This window comes from Syngnathus acus, chromosome 8 (assembly GCF_901709675.1).
Source record: "Syngnathus acus chromosome 8, fSynAcu1.2, whole genome shotgun sequence".
NCBI classification, from domain to species: domain Eukaryota; kingdom Metazoa; phylum Chordata; class Actinopteri; order Syngnathiformes; family Syngnathidae; genus Syngnathus; species Syngnathus acus.
In genome coordinates this window covers 4,353,303-4,373,243 of record NC_051093.1, presented here as the reverse complement: position 1 = coordinate 4,373,243, position 19,941 = coordinate 4,353,303, and the positions used below count along the sequence as shown (strand labels likewise).

Here is a 19,941-nt window from a genome sequence, read left to right as displayed (position 1 = left end):
CACCCCGCCCCCACCTTTGAGGGTCGCGTCGCAAATATGTTACACGAACATATCCGTGAATGTATAACGTGGCTAGTTGTCGGAGAAGCGGACTTTTGGGCCACCCGCTAGCAAGCCGTGTCGTGTGGGTTGCAAGTGAGTGGAAGAAGCCGAGCTCGCCCACAGCACCACCAGCGAGTAGAGCACATCCCACATAGTCGCGCGACACTCAGCAACAACAATGGCCAAGCGTAGTCAGTGGCGGTAGGAGCGCTGTCTTCTTCGCTCGCTCGTCGGAGTCCTCCTCGATTTTTTTTGGGACTCCGGGACGGAGAAAAACAAAACAACCCGTAGATAGTCGCGCTCGTGTTTCTTTTATTTGACTCGTTCCACAATGTTCGAGGCGAGCCCACACGGACCGTGCGTGTGTGTCCCCGCTGCTGCTTGTTGGCCGCTGGGTTGCAGCTACTAACCTAGCTGCTTTTCACTCGCTGCTTAGCTAACGTTTTTTAGCCCCCCCTCCTCCTTGCGCGCCCCCCTGTTGTTTTCTTCAAACAACACGCCAATGTTTTAGAGTATTCGCGTGAACTGTTTTATGACAACAACAGTTCCCAACTACCTTTTATTCGTTAAAGGAGCGTGTGTGTGTATGTTTGTCGCGGAAACTAGTTTGCGGGCTAGCTAACAGGCTAGCCATTTGTGTGTGTGTGTGTGCGTGTGTGTGTGTGTTCGCGCAAGGAAGGAAAACGGCGAGTTTCCTTTTTTAACAAAGTATGGATGACCAGACCAGGATGCTGACGGGTCTCACCGGACTTGGTGGACTACAGCCAGGCGACGTGGGCGACCCGGACTCGGTTCGGAAACAGCAGTCCCTCGGCCAGCCCCAACAAGACATCGGGGATATCCTACAGCAAATAATGGCCATCACCGACGAGAGCCTGGACGAAGCACAGGCCAGGTAAGAGCGAGCGGCCAAGAGCCATTTTCCATCACGTTGCTACGCCGCTCCGTAGCTCACATTTAGCCAACATGCTTCTTAAAATTAACCATAATTATTTCTAATAATCAACTTTATAATACCCGATCGACTGCCAGCACAACGCTCGCATTTTACTAGTGTTCCAAAAAAGGCAAGGCGGTTCTTTGTTACTTCTATTGTACTCGGCTTGCTTTTGAGTTTGCAAACACATTTAGTATCGAATAAGAAACAACCAGCAGGGTACGTCAACGGATTATTTAGTTTTTAGTTGTGAAAGTTTGAGCTTTCAAAACGAGACAATGGTTGTTGCACTGCTAATGATCTCCCAGCCACTTGGCTGCCACTTAAACTGCACTTGCATGGCTCATATAACTGCTTCATTACATTACAGCAGCAGTAGTAGTTAACATTTTAGGGCCTTTTATTAACCCCTGTATAAAACGCTAAAACCATTCCTCACACTTGAAGCGATCTGTCAGGTAAACATAGAGTTGTTGACATAAATCTTTTTTTTTTTTCCTAATTCAAGGCAGTGAGTGCACAATCTCCCCCCCCCCCCCCTAAAAAAAGGTTCCAAAGCTGCACCACATTGCTGTTTATGCCTAATGAGATTTGTCTAATTGCACCCCAATGCGTCTGAATAGCGTTCTGCATCAATTGATAGTCGATGTCATTATCCGATGAAATGCAAATGAATGCAGGGATTACTCAATTGGCTCGCGTATCCAGTCAGGAGCTCCCCGTGATGACAGCAGCCATTCATTCATAGAACTCCTCACTTAATGCTCATATTACAGAGGCATTCCGGTGTTTGCATTATTCCTAGCGATCGGGGAGGGGGGGGAATATATGCAAGGAACCCCGGCACTCATGCGCCATGTGGCCCGGGGAGCATAAGGTCAGCTTTCAGATAAAGCCCCGGTATCTCAACAATAGGAAGGCGTCCACTTGCAAGACCGTGGCCACAGTGTGATGTGTCATTAGCTAGTGATTTTCCACCCAACATTTGACCACCTGGTTCTCTTAATTAATTCACTCCCCTTTCACTCCCTCCCTCCCTGGTGTTCATCCTTTTCATTGTGTGCTGGGTGCAATCAATTCTCCTATAATGTGTACGCGAGTGCAGCTGTCCGCAAATCGAGTTTCTATTAATGAGGTGGTGTTGAAGGGGGGGGGCTGATGCGATGCTATATGGCCAAAGCACACACTCGGTTTGTTTTTGTTACCTTTTCTAGTAGGAGAGTTTGAGAATATAATCTGGGCCAATGCAGTTTTTGTTGTCGTCACGCTGCACCCCCCCCCCCTCTCCTCCCTCGTAAATATGTTCGCACCAGCGCGGATAGTGCAAATAATAGTGCTTTGCTCTTAAACAGGCACAATTACTGGGTAAGTAACAGGCTAAACAGGTTACAAATATACAGTATGTAAGTAAAGGTGTGTCGGGGGTTCTATAGGCGTACCTGTTGTCAGAACGCCTTTTGCTCTAATGTCCACTTTATGCACACGAGGGCCACTTGACACACACAGGCTGTAATGTGCAAACAATTTAATCAATAAAGGCAATTCCATTCCATTTTGATAAAATATTCATTTATTGAACAGTGGGTGCTTGCTCGAGGTAGGAGACCCTTCATCTGCTTGCTAATTGGCCTCTCTGTTTTTTTTTTTTAACTTCTGGTGCAAAAACTTAAATGCAAGCAGTCTCGATGAATAGTTTGCACAACCAGTTTTTTTTTTACCTCCCGTGAAGAGGTTATGTTGCAGAGTGTGCTTAAACGTGGCTACAAAACTTTGCCGTGCAGTGGGAAGTAGTCGTTAAGGGAGACAGATTACATTTTTTTATGTGGGTTGTTATGGCTCTAAGATCAAAACATTTTTGAAAGCTCAAAGTCCAGGTTTTGGACTGGGATAGTGTGAGCGTTCCCTTACAAACAGTAAAACCTTGAGGGTGTACAAATGTAGGGCGTGCATGTTAAAAGAGTCAAAAATGTTGTTTCAAATATCTTCCATGCACCCCCACTTGTCAAAACCCCAAATTCTGATCATATTGAGTTTGTGGAATATGAAGAAATATCAAGAGAGAATATATAAAAGAAATGTTTGATTTGACTTCTGCTTTAAGAAGTGTTTGCTTTTAAATATTTCTTGTACAGTTTTGAACTTTTCTCTGCAGTACATTTTTTCATTTTCTTCCATTTTCTCACTCTCACGATCCAAATGTCCATAATGTTACAATGGCTTACAGTAATATTAAGTCTAATTTTTAGGGATGTGTTGATGAACACACTGCATTATATTAAAGTTGGCCATCATTTTGATATTTAAGTTCATGAGGTGCCACTTGGTGCAAAAAGTTGTCGGACCACTGACATGCACTATATGTCAACAACACCGTTGTTGTGAATAAGCGCATTGGAATCGAAAAATAAGCAACATGCAGCAGGTTTGTATGTTTGAAGGTGCCCAGTTTGGTGCTGATCCAAATTAGGATTGTTCAGCCCTGTCGGAGGTCGCCCGTTACAAATGGCTTTGGTCTTTTTCCAAAGGCCACCCCGGAACGGTACGGTCGTCGTAATTCTTACCCTGGTCAAGTTTGTCCGTCCCACATCGGTCATGAAACAGAACACGTGACGCGACCGACACGCGCCCATGACACTCCTGTTGTGGGCGGGGGGGCGTGTTGGGATGGGGAGCGCTCAGGGCAGCGCAAGAACTTTGGTGCCCTTTCTGCACGCCTTGCCTGCCCTGCGCCCTCATCCTCTTCCCCCCACCCGCCCCACCCCTCCTGTCGCCATATGTTTAGATGCTGGCCAGAAGATTCGCCGGCGCATTGGGGTGGATCAGACGACCCCACAGAGGGAGGGAGAGCAGGGGGGGGCACGGCAGGGGGTGGCCTGCCAGTCAACTTCCAGTACAGGTCAGTACAGGACCGCATGAGCACCTCCCTCTCCCCCTCCTGCTCATACCCTCCATTCTGATGGCAGCCCACCCCCAACTCAAATCCAGCCGTGATAAGTTTAATGCCACGTTGACACTGTAGCGATAAATAATCGAATAACTCGATTACCAAAAAAGGGCAAAGCAAAGCCTCAGTCTCGAAAAATTCCAAAGTACGTGTGGATGGCGACCCCAAGTGGACAAAAGCACCTGCACCTCGAGCACGTTGTTTACTAACGCACCGAAATTTTTTTAGCCGATTAATCGTTTGGCTAATCGATAGCATGTTGTTGTAGTTGCTTGTTGCTGTAATACTTGAGTGGCTCAAACTAGTGCAGACAAATTCCTTGTGTGTTTTCACATACTTTCGCCAGTTGAGACGATTCCGATGATTCTAATTCTGAGAATACTCGATTCCAAAATTCTTCGGTAGCTGCAGCTATCGCTCGGCCTCAATCCCTCTCACATTGAGGGCAGGATAACAAAGCGTACTATCTTTGCAGTCCCTCCTTGAATTCGCCTCGAGGCTTTCACAACTGGAATTGTTGTTGTGGTCAGGTGTAGCCAAATCCTAATCATTTGTGGTTGTCTGTTCTCATGGAAAATATCGTGTCATCCTTTTCAGTCCACGCTCATCACATCCAAAGCCGTGCGCCCGCGTTTGCTTTTAGCCTCATCCAAACACCAAACGTGGGGGCTAAAACTTATTACCAGCCCAAACATGTTCTTTGAGCACCCGTCGTGATGTCATAATGCGCTCGTGTTTGTTCTATCACGACCAGACGGTTGCCATTAACGTAAATGACACATCTCGCGCTACTTCAACAGTGATTGGATTTAATGAGATACATGGGGATAGATCTCATGAATCTGACGCCTGGCTGGAAGTCTTAATAATGGGAAATTAATTAGTCTCATCGAAAGGCGCCGCTCACTGTTGCCGTACAATGCTGTGATTTTTTTTTTGTTCTTCCCCCCCACCTCAATAAAACTAACAATCATGGCTAGTCAGAACAGACTTAGTTACAGGACACATGAGCAACTGGACTCTGCAACGCATTAGCTCTCAGGCTCTTGCCTCATAGTGCTAATCACCAAAATGACATCATTGTTTTTTTTGTCTCTTCACATCGAAGCGTCACATATATTTCCGATGTGACAGACAAAGGCATTTCCCATCGAGAATGTCGTGAAGCCGCAGCTTTTGAAACACTTAGGTAGACTTGCGTGAGTTTTAAGAAGAGAAAGACGAGGTACAACTTGAGATGGTGGTTGGGGGGGGGGTGATTCTTTTTATTTATGTTTTTTTTTTTACGCTCTCTCTCCCCCCCTTTTCTGATTTCCTTCTTCTCTCTCGTGCAGGAAGCATGCCCTTAACTGTCACAGAATGAAGCCAGCCCTGTTCAGTGTTCTCTGCGAGATCAAAGAGAAGACAGGTAAGTTTCGACTCGGCTCCTTCCCTTTTGATTCGGCGCGCCGCGCAAGTCGAAACCCCGTTCTGTCGCGCCTTCCCTCCAATAATGGCTTCCTCGCATACGAGCCGCTTCCTTCCTGGCCTCGGCGTACTCGCAAATGATTGAGTGTTGATTGTATTCGTTTGGCCTCGGCGGTGTCCGTTCTCAGCAAAATCACAACCGGGTATCTGCTGACTACCTACCGCAATCGGTATTGTTTTCAAATTAATAGGATGGGGGGTTGGGGGGGGAAAAAAAAAATACACTTGCATAATCCTGACAGAAAATTCACACACTGGTTGACAGCAGGCAGATATGAAAAGAATCCGCGGGGGTTATTGCTTCACACAGCCAGCCCATTATAGCTTCTCGACATGCTATTTTCCGACGAGCTCCTCCAACGTCGACGCTCGCCGCAGCATAATGCAATTATGCATCGCTAATAAATTGCTATGCATATCAATGCGGCGCCCTCAGCCAAACATAGCATGAAGTCAAAAGAAGGAAACTCTCTCCAACCATATCACCGGATCTCGTCTCAACGCGATGTGATGGGAGGCTCCGTTTGAACACGTGCAATTATTTAGAGTTTAATCGCAGTCGCACAATTATTTGAAGCAAAAGCAGCTGGTTATCTACCCCCCCTTCTTGTTAGCTATTCCAGTCAGCTATCTGACAGATTCGAGTGCGGTTCAAAGGACGAAGGCTTAGGATGGCTGGCAGATTGATGGTTATGGTACTGTGAATGGGTGGGATTTTGAATCCCCCCCCCCCTCTCATCCCTTTGCCTCTCACTCGCCGTGTATCTTCTCACCGAAAAAAAAAATCCTCTCTTGTTCAAATACAATTTGAAAATGCTGCACTGCTGCCTGCCGTGGCCCTCTGTCAATAATGTATTATTGCTCTCCGGTGATTGGAGAAAAGTACAGGCTAGGCTTTGAGTGAGTGGGGCAGGGTATAGCGTTTCCCAGGCAACCGCTGCTCTTATTTACCCTAATGCCATTCACTTTGATTTTCACATTTAGTCTCCCGGCCAACTAGAGAGAAGCTCCTTTAGTACTCGCCAAGCGGGCTGCTCGTTAAAAGCCCGATTCTTCACAGTGGAGGTGAAGATGCGTACAATAAGATGGCGAAATATTTGCCTTTGCTGCTTGGCCGTGTGCCACGCAAGCGCCATGGCTCCCCGCCGCGCCGGGTTACCTGCTTTGCCATTTCTCTGCTCCCTCATAAGACCCCCTGCAGGCTCCATTATGTGCCGGCGGAATGGGAATTGACTTCTCTTCGCCGCTGCTTTCGGAAGAGCCAATCAGTAACCCTCGTGGATCCTCCACGCGTTTGATGCCGCCCCCACCCGCCACCCCAACCCATTGACATGCACTTGTCAGTGCATATACACACTCTCTCTCTCTTGCACACATACAGTACAAGCGCATTGAAGGAGGATAAAAGCAAAGTCGGTCTCTGGGTCTACTCCGACTGATTCGGCGTTGTCCTCTTCTCCTCTCCGCCTCAGCCTCACTCCCTTTCTTGAAAAAGAAGACTCGCTTTGAACTCGGGGGGGCTTTGATATGGTAATGTAATGGTGCCGTTGGAGGAGGGGAAGGAGGGCCGGTGGGGGAGGGGAGGTGAATTCCTCTGAGTGCTGCAGTTGGTTAGATTGTTTTCATTGTAAAGGAAATGTTCTGCGCAAATGCCAGCGCCCCCTTCTTGCTACATCGACCTACCGGCACCCCTCCCCTCTTCCCCACGCCCCGCCCTTCCCCAAACCAACAAATTCAACATCTGCATGAAACGTGATACTCTTTAATAGTTGATTAAAAAAAAAAAACACTTTGAGGAAGAAAGTAAAAGAGATGGAGAATGATCAGAGTGAGGAGTTAGGGGCTCTGCTTCAACTCTTGTTCTCGTCTCGCACGCTCTCGTGGGGATTTACTGTAAAAATAGCTCGCGCGTAGTGCAATGGGACAGCATATGCCAAAAAAGCCCCCACAAGCTAGCGCGGTTCCCCTCAGAAGTTTTCCTGTTTAGTTTGGGCATCTTTTTGGCCGCTTTCTGTTTACCTTTCATGTTCTCCCTTTTGCCGTCCACGTAAACAACGCCAGCCTGTCACTCACTCCGTTCCGTCACAAGTTCCTTTTATTGTTGCCAATTTATTTTTCGCGGATGCGTTTTGAATAAGATTTGAATTGTTTTCATGAGGAATTGACATGACAGTGTGCAACACTGCACCTTGGAGACAATCAAAAAGTAGTGAAGACTTGGGGAGCAAATAGTTTGATAAAAATGCTGGATCAGAGTGTGGGTCTTGGTAGAAAATCGGTAGCTTGTTGGAAAATTTTAATCAAGAGCGTTAAAGCAGTCTATTTAACCAGGTATAGATTAGTGCGATACTTTATGTTATGTAAATAATCCTTATCTAGCTAATAGCGCCTCACGATCCCCCCTGCCCCCAAGTAGCGTTAGCAATCGCAGTCCTCGTCACGTGCATCACAATACATGTCATTTTCAACCGGCAAATGGCCTCAATTACATGTTAATGCAATTGCAACATACTTGAAGTTGTGAAAAAATTAAAAAACACAAAACAGGCTGTTAATGAAACCAGTTGTTTGTTCGCAACAGCCGTCGTCATTCGTGGATTGTTTTGACGAGTGCAACTTTTGAGGCGGCTAGTAAGTGAACAAAAAATATCTACGTTGCACTATATGGTGGATATTTGTTGTCCAGAAAATGAAACCATGGAGGTTAAATTTATTTATTTTCAAATCCAACCTGACTTTAGTGTTTGCGCTATTAATTTCATTGAACTGCGCACATGAAGCTTTGTGGATTGCGGGCCTCATTAGAGCATCTTAATTATTACAAGTTTTAAAGAGCCCAATTTAGAAAAGCTATAAAATTTTATTGTTGTTCCCAAACCTATGGGCTACTATTATTGTATTTTTATGAAGCTTGATAGCAACGCTAACTCCGGATCCTCACATGGCCACCTTTTAATTATTTCCTGAATCCTCTCGATTTATATTAATGCAATGCAGCGGAGCAGGATTATCTCATTGCTTTTTGAGGGATCTCACTTGTGATGCGTGGTGTCCTGTCACTCAGCCTGCCCCCTCCCCGCCACCACCCCCTTCCTCTCCCCCAGAAGAGAATGGAAAAAAGATGGTGTTGGTGGTGGAGAGGCGGGGGGAGGGGGGCTTGTGCAGGAGTGATACAAGGAGATTGATGAGGCAGTAAGAGCAGGAGTAATTACTCGATGTCCATTTCCCAAGCCAGATTGGCAGACGGCTAATATCACACAGACCCCTGGCCCTGACAGACGCATCACCAACCCCGCCCCCAGCCCCCAAAACCTCAACCGCCACCCCCCAACTTAGGCACCTCAACCTTCAGCCCGGGCCTAATGGTGTGTGGGCCGGCTGACTTTCCCATGTGGCGTTATTCCTACAGGAACTGGACGCCTGTTTACTGACAAGACTGTCTGGAGTTGGAGGATGAGGACACCTTCGTGTAATATTTCAGTGTCATAAATATGATTTTGTCATGTTTTGTCACAACATGACAGCCTGTCGAACTCAGAAATTGACCCTCGCACATCCAACCAAAAAACTGTGACCCCCCCAGGGTTGTCATCCGCAAACACCGGTATGAGATGCATCACCAAGCATTATTTTTAATTGATTTTTAATGAATCCACAAAAACCTGGGGTGAATATTCAAGAGGCTGTCGACTCAATTCATCCACTCAATTTGCGCGACAGAGACTCTCCACGTTGCGCTTTTTAATCCACAGGTACATATTGCCGCCATCGGGCCAAACCAAAAATTGTTTGCATCGGCTAAGAGAGCGAATTGATATTAATTCTCAAGAATGGTCAATAATATGTCAAAATAACAGACCAATTTGTGGAAAAATACATTTACCAAAATGGAGTTAAGATGTTAAGAGTTTTGCAATTGACTACTCGGATACGTTTGTGTCCAATTGTGACAGTCTCAAGACCAACTCAGGAAATATTATGCAGTACTGGGTCAGCATCGCCCATACAGTGAACTCCGACCTCTTCATCTCTGGTCTTCCTCTCAGCATGTCCTGCTCCTCTCACACTGCTTTTAAAAGGCTCGCTCCTCTAAGACTCGGTCCCTTTAATCAAAGACATGTAAATATGTTCCCAGCTGGATTGCGCTAGGTTGGTGGCAGAGGGGTGGGAGAGCGTCAGATCCCAGCTCTTAATCCTGACTAATTAAGGATTAATTATAATTGATGGGCTCCTTCCACCCCTCTGCAATTGTTCACATGGCATATCTCAGAGTGTTTTACACCGCGTCATAAACGCAGGGATTGGCAGTGATATAGCGGGTGCCGTAAACCTACTTTTACACAAAGTTTATTTAAGTCTTCGGTGTGGGGGAGGGAAAAAAAATCATCCCATCGTTACGGCGCTCTGTTTGGTTACATTTATCTAAACAAAGCAGGTGGAAATTTACACCAATGTGTTAATTTTGTGAGGGCGATTTTACACCTGTATTAATTCATTTAACACCTTCCTGCCATTTTGTTTTTGTGGAGCACAACATCTGCCCCCCCCCCCTTTTTTTTTTTTTAAAACATATCAAATCCACTTAAAAATTTAAATTGTGCCCTCTGTAAATTTTAAATCTAACTCTGTGGGTTAGTTTGAGCCTTTCGCAAAACAATGTCTGCGATGGTATTTTGACCAAGCATAAATACAATTAGCCCGGCGGCTTTATTCCTCCGAGGTGTATCAACCGGTGTAGGCTAACCATGTCGCCTCAGCTCCGTGACACCATCTGACTGTGTCATAATGCTTGTTCACGTGTTATAAATGAGGAGCGCCGGTCTGATCTATCGCTTAATTGCGGCATCATTTGCATAACAGTGCAAATTAACGACCTCTCAAATGAGCGTTCATTTTTCACAAAGTCTTTAGGAGCTCCTTAAGAGTCTGCGCTAATGAGCACAGGAGGCAGCTGGCCTGATGAGAGTCGACTGGGGGAAGAGGCGAGCCGCGCCGTTGCCGCTTTGCTTTTACGCCTTCTTCATCCTCCTCCTCTTCCTCTCGTGACATTTCACAAACCCGTGCTTTTCATCTTTCCCCGGGCGCAACGGCGCCGGACGTGATATTACACCGGAGACCGACTCTTTGGAATCCTCGTTGCTTTATTGTTGATTAATCACGCTTGGAAGCGAAAAATAAAAATGGAATGCGCTGCCTGGCCACAAGCAGAAGATGCGCCGTCGATTCCAGGCGACACAAGAATGACGTGACGTCAGCTATGGGGAATTGATCAGGCAAAAAAAAAAAAATACAGAAAAATTTTTTTATTAAAATGGTCGTCTGCGCTCCCCTTTTTGTGATCACACAAAATATGCAAATGACTAATTAAGACACAGCAAAGCCTCCATTACCTGACAACACTAATTGATCTATCCCTCATTAGTGTTAAGTGCGCTCCTGAGCTGGTGAGTTTGTTTGTGCTCGGGTGAGACGGTGTTTGTGTATGACCATTCAAGGTGGGGAGGGGGGAGATCGGCATGGGTGGGGGGGACTTGCGTAATCGCTCTGGCATCCAATTCTCCCCCTTTTAGTTAATTAAGTGCTGATTAATGATGTGCTGGACCTGAAGTGTCGCCCAAGGTGTGAGTTGTCCAATTCCACACCTTAATCAGACCACATCGTGTTTACTATGTATACAGAGGGAGATATTTGTGTGTCGGTAGTGGAGTGGAGGGCTGCGTGCAACAGGACTCCGGTGAGCTCCCCAAACAGATGCTGATTAGTGTGAGCTGCTTAAAGTAGCAATGAACATATGGATTGTGCTCATTAAGTTGACTATACCCCCCCCCCCAAAAAAAACCACCTTATTTAATACAGAAAAAAAGAGGGGGGGGGGTCGAGGCTGGAACATTGCTCGAATGTTGACATCACAACATTTTCATCGACTTAAAGCCCATTAAGGAAACATCTCATTTGTAATGCAGGCTCTTTAGTGTTGATGTCAGACAGCGTCCTCGTCAACGTCCCCGCCTTTCTTTTAACCTTCCAATGTACTAGCATCATAATATCCTGATTATTTAATCAATTATTATGAGCATCATGTGTACATAAATAGCACCTGTGACAGTCTAGCACCTTGGAAGGTAAATTTGCGTCGTCTTTTTCTGTCCATTTTTTTTTATTATTATTATTATTGTGGAAAGATTTCCATGTCCCAGTTCTCTTTATCTGTGTAATGAAAGGATAACTGATGTATTCACACTCCCATCTTTTCTCCCTCGCTGGCATGCCTCGACACTGGATTCTTTATATTTCTGTAACCGCTCGGTGTCTCTTCCCCGCTTTGCACAAACACACACACACACACACACACACACACGCACATCTTCTCCTGTGACTCCTTTTTGCAATTCTCCTTGGTTCTCCTTCCACCCTCCCCTCTCTCCTCACCTTTCCCCCCCCCACACTCTTCCTCCCCTTCCCCTATCCTTCTCTCCCGCTCCCTTGCTCTCTCCCAGTGAAAGGCTGAGAATACCCAAGGGAGCTGATGCAATTAAAATGCTAATCCTGTCTGTCTACAGAGAGAGGGAGAGGGGGGGGGGCTGACAGCATGAGGGATTGCGGCTCACATGGAGAACTCGACTGAAATGGAGAACAGAGGGGGGGGGGGTGAGAGAGAGAGAGAGAAGAGGGGGTGCGCTGAAAGGGAGAGGGGGGAAGGGATGCGTGTTGGTGGGGGAGACGGAGTGAAAAAGGGGATGCTAGCGAGGGGAAAGACAGACAAGGATAAAGCTTGTGCTGTGAGCTGAGCAATGATATACTGACTGCGTTTAAGTCTTATCTGCCCGCGCCTGGGCGTGCGTGGACGGCATTACGCTTAATGTACATCACGCCGCAGCGTTGCTCGGGCTCTTCGCCCTTACTTACGACCACGCACGGCTGTTGTGTCTGCACAGCTCAGCGGCTCGCTGGCGCGACGCAGGAATGAGAATGATTATGTATGCAGCCAAAGCCCAGCTGGATAGCTTGAATATTTCATAGTATATGTTAGCCGCTCCATCTCCCGGTGCCACGGCGAGGGTGGGAACATGTGCAAAGTACTGTAGGCCCTCTCGCGTCTTATCCGAGTAAGGCGAATTTAAGCAGCGCCGCTTCTCATTAAGTCGGTTGTCGCCGAGCCGCTTGAGCAAAACAGCTTTTTGACGCCCTTTTGATGTCATTTTTCACGGTGTTTGCGGTGGGTGTGAGAAGGTGCGATAGCGACAAGCGGCGGCAAAAAAAAGGATGGAATCCGTTCTATTTTTTTTTGTATAGATAAAACGAGCTTACCTCATTTCCACGGCTTTTACACAATCTCGACTCGAGCCGGCGTCTGCTATAATACCGCGAGACCACTAGACTGTGCTTGAGAGCAATCGTGGGTAATCACGGCTTAATTAGAGTAATTAGGGGAATGTAAGGGCATTAGGCTACAGCTGGGGGGCATAATGAGGTGGGGAGAGGGGGGGCAAAATTGCGAGAAGCTTCTTCAGTTGCCCTCCGTACTGTACGTCAGCTTTGCGACTCCCTTGAATGCACAGTCAAAAAGGCCTCTTGACCCCCAACTTGTTTTATAGCAGCACCCAAAACTCCCGCGTTTACAAAACTTCAAAGAAATTTCGTTATCAAACCAGGTCCAAAAAAATGTCACATTGTTCAATTTGCTTGACGTTTTCTGGCTAAGTAGTGGAGAGCCTGCTGGTGAATGACTGCAAGGGAGGAAAAAGTGGAGGGAAAATGATGGGCGAATCAGGGTCATTAGTTCAGGCGGCAGGGTCTGCTGCATTCCTGAGTCCTAAGATGGGGGAGCAGCAGAGCAGGAATGCGCCTTGGAAAGAGAAGAGACCGAAGCAGAGGGGAAGAAACAGGCAAGAAGGAACAAGAAAAGGGAGGGAAAAAAAGGGGGGGAGGGAGTTGGAAGCTTTGCTACAAATGGTGGAACACTCATTTATCAAACGAAGGTTGGAGGGAAAAAAACTCAACTCATCTGCTCGCTCCATGGCATCTGGAATGTTGGAGCCAACTTTTTTATTCTTTTCTTTTCCACATTCGTTAGCACAACAACCAACACGCTCTGCTCTGTAGCCGCTAACCTGTTTTTCTCTCCTGCTCTGAAACGTCCCCGCAATGACTCACAAGAGCGTTGTACAAAAGTCACACAAAAGCCGAGACGCTCCCAACGACCGAGTTTGTGCACCTTGAACTAACTAGCGGAATCCGTTAGGACCAACCCAGTTTCCTGCAGGATTAACTGTGTCATCCATATTGTAGGCGTGTGTTTAAAACAAACAACCGGGATTCGGTCTCCTGTTAAAAAAAAAAAAAAAAAAAAATATTTTTGTGAGTTCTGACTTGAGACATAACATTTTGATTGATAAAATTGTTGGAGTTTAATCTATGCTAATCGTTGTGTTTAGGGTTTCATGATGTCGAAACACAACGTTTGTGTGTTTTTTTTGTGAAATGCTGTTGCCGTGGCAACGTGCTGTTTGCCAAGAAAACAACTACAAATGGCTCAGTAGCATCACTCGACAAATTTTAGCCCCCAGTCGTGCATTTAAAAAAAAAAATCTATGAAAAATTACAGTCAATTTCATCTTTACAAATTATTAGCTTGCAAGTAACCCCAAGTAAACTCAAAAGGCAACGTTTCCATGTTATTAGTCATTCTGAGAGAGCAGAGACATTCTCTCGCTGTCTCTCTCTCTCTCCAAGACGTGGACTACTTCTCTTTACCTTTCCAGAAACGTGAAAGATTTCAAATCGACAAAAAGGCAGCAAAGTAAAAGATATTTGTCTGCGCCAGAAAGTTTCCACTAACAGAGTGTTATCTGGAGGTTTGTGTATGTGCGAAAGAGAGAGATGAGCGCGGGGCTGCGGGCTGACAGAGGTCCTGCTATAATACAGTGGTGGAGAGCAGCCACTGATAACTATACTTATGGCCACTGGGGCTCGTAGTGACAGCACATGCACTCCCATTACTGGTCCCATGCCTCATGCCCTTATCTCTGGCAGCCTGCCACCGAGGGACCACACTGCCCTCTGCTGCGCATCCCGAGCACAAGTTGGGGGCTCATTGGCAATTCAGTCAGCGACCGCTCGGGGGTGGGGGGGAGCCGACCCGACCCGACGGGGGTTGACAGCGCGCTTGGAATTTGGTGGCTTCGAGGTGTAACCTAACAACATTTTTTTTTTTATTTCTCTCCATCCAGTTCTGAGTATACGAGGCGTGCAGGAGGAAGACCCCCCAGACCCGCAGATCATGCGTCTGGATAACATGCTGCTGGCGGAGGGCGTGTCCGGGCCGGAGAAAGGAGGCGGGTCGGCGGCGGCGGCCGCTGCGGCGGCGGCAGCGGGAGGCTCGCCTACCGACAGCAGCATCGAACACTCCGACTACAGAGCCAAACTGGCCCAGATTCGTCAGATATATCACTCGGAGCTGGAGAAATATGAGCAGGTGTGCTCCTCGGGCCACTTGGAAATCATTTGGAAAGCTGTCAGTCACGTTAAAGACGTGGTTCCATGTGCTATTTTGCATCCAATGTTTTCTCCAGTACTCCACACTCCAAAAATGATGTTTGGTTTGTTAAAAACTAGCACCACAAAAAATGGACGGCTGGATTTACGTCTCAAAATCTCCCAAAATGTTGTCGATCTATTTAGCCCGTGAAAGTTCTTAGCCGTACTTTTCCATGACAAGCAGATTATCCAGTCAGAAAGAGTTAGGGAGCCGAAACGGTCTCTTCATATCCAGCGAGTCTTTCCGTAGCACCTGACAGCTTTCTTTATCTCAGCGGTAGCTTTCAAGACGTGTCTCGGCTCTCTCGGCAGGCGTGCAGCGAGTTCACCAACCATGTAATGAACCTGCTGAGAGAGCAGTCTCGAACACGGCCCATCTCGCCCAAGGAGATCGAGCGCATGGTGGCCATCATCCACCGCAAGTTCAGCTCCATCCAGATGCAGCTCAAGCAGAGCACCTGCGAGGCCGTGATGATTCTGCGCTCACGCTTCCTCGACGCCAGGTTTGAATGTTGATTTGCGTGTCTAATTAAGAATACTTGGATAGGCCCAACCGGTGTTTTTTTTTTTTTTTTTTTTTTTTTTGCTTGCCAAGTAGCATTCCGTGCATGTCGCTGATTGTTTCCTCTCTTCATATCAGACGCAAGAGGCGCAACTTCAACAAGCAAGCGACAGAGGTGCTCAACGAGTATTTCTACTCCCACTTGTCTAACCCTTACCCTAGTGAGGAGGCAAAGGAGGAGTTGGCCAAAAAGTGTGGGATCACCGTGTCTCAGGTAATGGAATTAATTAATTAATCATCCAATTAATTAAAAGAAAATCTGTCATGAATAAATTCTTTTATTTTCTGGTCCCTTATTTGGTTCCGTGACCGGCATTGATTGTCATCTTCCGTCCGTCTGTCCCCAGGTCTCTAATTGGTTCGGCAACAAGAGAATACGTTACAAGAAGAACATCGGCAAGTTCCAGGAGGAAGCCAACCTCTACGCAGTCAAGACAGCAGTGGACGCCGCCAACGTGTCGGCGCAAGCCAGCCAGGCCAACTCGCCGGCAACGCCCAACTCAGGTAACGCGAGTGACCATCTCGAGAAATTGCTGATGCAGCATCCCGGATGGGCTTCGGATCCTCTTCTGTGCTTCTCAAACTACAAAAATTTGTAGCCCTCCCAGTGTCACCGCAATGACCAACATTAGTCGGCCCAAGTATCGAAGCATCCCCTTCTAATTTCTCCAAATGCTACGTCATCTTTTCTGCCCTCGAACTACCAAGCGTGGCGTCTTCTTCATGTCGGGGTGATGCGGTTTGTCTCACGCAGGCGACAGCTACATTGGGCTGCGATTGCTCAACGGGGAGGGCATCGGCGCGGCACCCTCTCTCCAGCCGCAGGTACGCACTGAGGACGGCTGCGCCCGCCGACCTCACTGCCAGGGATAGCTTTCCTTTAGCGTAGCTTCCTTTTTGACCCTTGACCTCTCCTCCCCAGTCCCTATTCATCCCGAGAAAGTCCATGCAAGGCGCACTGGGGGCGTTAGTAGAATAATTGCAGGATCCAATCCTTGAGTCATGTGAGCGTGTCCCCCCTTCCTGAGTACTGAGCGATCGTCAGCTTCCACCCTCGGGTGCAAAGAGACGATCCGCACTTCCTGCCTTCATTGATCCCGCCACGCTCCTACAGACATCCCTCTTCTTGTTTTGTCCAGATACACTTGAAAAGAAAAAGTACCTAAGCATAAAATGTCATCAAAGTCACGACAATAGATGAACGTGATAAAAACCAGTTAAGAGTAGTTTGAACCAAATTCTCATTTACTTCGGCACACTTGACCCCATCTTGATTTAATCAGACTTTTTTTTTTTCTGTTGTGACTTCAACAAAAATCAAATGACATTTTATGACCAATTCCTGCAGACCTCCAGGTAACTCCAAAAATTCCGATACTTTTTCTTGCGAGTGTACGTTCCGCCGCGCAAACAGAACACAACTTGCGCCAGTGAGCTTTTTGTTGCGAGCGTCTCTCCAGCTCTCTGGCTTTTTTTTTTTTTATTTGCCGTCTGTCTTTCCACGGCAAGCAACTCCAAAGTGTACTCGTCATGTTAGTTATGATTAAGATGAAGCGGAACGTTCAGTGGTCAACAAGACAGGCGGCGATGACTACAAGATTGCGGACACTCACTCGGCCATGTTGTTGTCTGCTTGTGGCGTTTGGAAGTAATGACTTTGTGTAGTTGCTGTGACTGACTGCTCGTGTGTGTGTGCGCGTGTGTGTGTTGACAGGTGGATACCCTGCACCGTGCTACACACCTGACGGGCGGCTATGAGGAGCTGTCAGGTAGCGGCCTCTACACCCCTCATCGCCTGGATGTGAGTAACTCATTAGCACACATCACCATTGTCGTTTTAATTTCATTTCAAGGGAGGCCCTCTTTTTTTTTTTTTCTTTTTTTAACATTTGAAGCAGTTCCCAAGTGTCTTCATAAAAAGTGTCTTTGGGCGAAATTCACAAAGGATCACACTTGTCACTCTGCGTAATCAATAAAGCCGTGATCATTAATGAAATGAATTTGAAGCGCATTTTTTGCTATTCCAGGCTAACAGCTGGCAGGACTCAACCGACCCCCCCTCCGTCACCTCCCCTCCCGGCGCTCCCGGCAGCGTCCACTCCGACACCTCCAACTGATCCGAGTAGCATCCGCCTTCCGTCGTTAACGCCGTTTCCACTCCAAGGGGGTGGCGGTGGGGCCACCCCACCCCCCACTCCCACCCACCGCCATCTTGGACTCAATGGGATCATGTCATGAACACAACACCACTGTGCTGGAACGCAGGACAGCAACGCAACTATGGACTCCTCTCTCTACCCCCCCCCGCCCACACTTGATGTCCACACGTACACGTGTATCTGCTCGTTCTCTTAACACACGCTCACATTTCACCCGTGGCTTCGTTCGATTGGTCGCCCCAGCAGGGTCTTACCAAAGCGCCACCGCCCGGCTCGTCATCAGCATCACCGTGTCACACTGTTAGCATCCTTGTTATGAGCGTGGCTAACTGTGGCTAACCGGTTAGCAGACCAAGAAGAGTGGACGGAACTAATCCCACTTTTTTTTGGGTCACTAAATTCGACAATTTTTTTTTCTGTCCGCTAGTTTCTCTGATTGTAGGCCATTTTTTGTGCGTGTTTTTTTTTTTTTTTTAAGAATGCACCAGCCGCCACCAAAAATAAAACACGCTGCCAATAGCGCATCAGAGAAGGCAAGGGAGGAGGGGGCTCGTGACAGCGAGGGCGACCATCCGGATTCTAGTAAAACTCGTCTTCCATGCATGTTAGGACTCGTTCAGCCCCGCCCTCACTTTTTACCTTGGTTTTTAATTACGATAAATGGAGGGGAAAAAATGAATTAAAAGGGTATAAATATTATAGTCTGACCAAAAAATACAAACAAAAAAGAAACGAGCGTCGCGTGCTGTTTGGATAGTTGTGTGTCGTCATGGCGACGCGCACGACGACCACCTGTTGTACCAAAACCAAAAATACCACAGTCAGTAATCATGATAATGGTGATGATGCCACCTACTATTTTTGTGTGTCTTGTTGTATTTTATTTTTTGGGGGTGTGGGGGGCTGGAAACATTTCTATTTTCACTGTTTACAAATATGGACTTCCCTGTGTTGCCATTTTTTTTTCTTGGCTAATCAGATGAGGGCTCCACTAGCTCTCTCGCCCTTCTTACCAAAAAAAAAGGAAACCACTTTTTTGCCATTTTTTAAACACAAGTTTTAATCGTCAAGTTAAGTCGTCTTGTTATGAAGACAGGAATGTCCTTAACTCATTCACTGCCAGCCGCTAAAAAAAACAAAAAACTATACAACAGTGATCTTTTCCAGTTGACCTATATAGACGTGAATGGGTTAAAGAAAAACAAAAACTTGGCCTAATTGTCCGATGTAATATCCCAACATGTAATTACTTTTGTTAGTTCTAATACACCAAAATGTGATCAAGCCCCTCCCTCCATCCTGCCTGACCCGCCCCCCCCCTCTCTTTTTCTACCTGTGTAATGGATGTCACTGTACAGTTTGTGTAATGTTTCACTTTCTTTTATATACTCGACCTTGGTTCAGATGCTAATTATTATTTGGCATTTTGTCCCCACCCCCCCACGATACCCCTCCCCCGGCTGATTCCCGACACACATGACTCGCTATATAACTCTGTATCAACATTATTTTTTATTATTGTTATTATTTAGGCTTTTTGTTACATAACCGGGTGGAAATGTGGGGTTTACTGCTCGGGACATTTGATGCTGTGGAAATTGATGGTTCCCATGAATCTTTCATGAAAGTGATGAGAGAAAGAAAAAATGCCTCCACAGTATCAAATGTCTCCCCCAAAAAGCCCTTTTGATTATTATTCTTTTTTTTTTTTCCTCTTAGTATATTTGTATCGCTTCTCTTTCCCTTGTATTTAGCCCTCTCTCTACCTCTGTCTTTCCATCTCTGTTGTATATATAACCCCCCCAAATGCCCCCAACCCCACCGCTGTTTTCAGACCCACGCGTCTGTCTGAACTCCTTTTATACCTCAACTTTAGAATTGTTCTAGAAAGAAAGAGTTAAAGGAAGAATGACAAATTGTAGTGTTCTTATTAGAAACTTAATAAAAAAAAACAATTTAGTGTGATTTTTTTTTTTCTTTTCCTTTCTTCTTCCAGTATTTTATTTCAAATTTTAGGAGTGCTTCATTTTATAAGTTGTCACAAAATGCTCTTGTGATAGTCAAATGTAATAAAAAAGAGAGATTGCACCATCTTCTGAATCATGTCAGTCTTATAACATGAAATCGTTTATATATATATAGATATATATAGATATATAGACACAAACACCCGCGACCCCCCGTGGGGACAAGCGGTATAGAAAATGGATGAATGGATATATACATAAAAACACTCGATGACCACAAGATGGCGACACCGTGGCGCTTGAAGACGTTATATGGCCCTGATTAA

At 46.5% G+C, this 19,941-nt stretch overlaps 1 protein-coding gene across 5 annotated transcripts; it reads left to right on the top strand.

The window, feature by feature from the left end:
* The first annotated feature begins 31 nt into the window (after positions 1 to 31).
* pbx4 (pre-B-cell leukemia transcription factor 4) lies at positions 32 to 19,741 on the top strand. Of its 5 annotated transcripts, XM_037256820.1 has the most exons (11): positions 32 to 135; positions 765 to 937; positions 3,762 to 3,875; positions 5,258 to 5,331; positions 14,621 to 14,865; positions 15,240 to 15,430; positions 15,568 to 15,703; positions 15,837 to 15,993; positions 16,244 to 16,314; positions 17,204 to 17,290; positions 17,517 to 19,741. In XM_037256820.1, the coding sequence occupies exons 2-11, from the start codon at positions 771 to 773 to the stop codon at positions 17,604 to 17,606; spliced, it is 1,332 nt and encodes a 443-aa protein (XP_037112715.1). In that variant the 5' UTR covers positions 32 to 135; positions 765 to 770; the 3' UTR covers positions 17,607 to 19,741. The 5 variants fall into 5 exon arrangements, with proteins under 5 accessions (XP_037112715.1, XP_037112714.1, XP_037112716.1 ...); XM_037256819.1 differs by lacking the exon at positions 32 to 135 and having other exon boundaries at positions 177 to 937; XM_037256821.1 differs by lacking the exons at positions 32 to 135; positions 3,762 to 3,875 and having other exon boundaries at positions 179 to 937.
* The last annotated feature ends 200 nt before the right edge of the window (positions 19,742 to 19,941 follow it).

Coding starts and splice junctions, on each gene's coding strand:
- pbx4 (XM_037256819.1), top strand. CDS start 753: ATGGATGACCAGACCAGGATGCTGACGGGTCTCACCGGACTTGGTGGA. Junction 15,431..15,567: donor TCACGCTTCCTCGACGCCAG/GTTTGAATGTTG, acceptor TCTTCATATCAG/ACGCAAGAGGCGCAACTTCA. Junction 15,704..15,836: donor GTGGGATCACCGTGTCTCAG/GTAATGGAATTA, acceptor GTCTGTCCCCAG/GTCTCTAATTGGTTCGGCAA.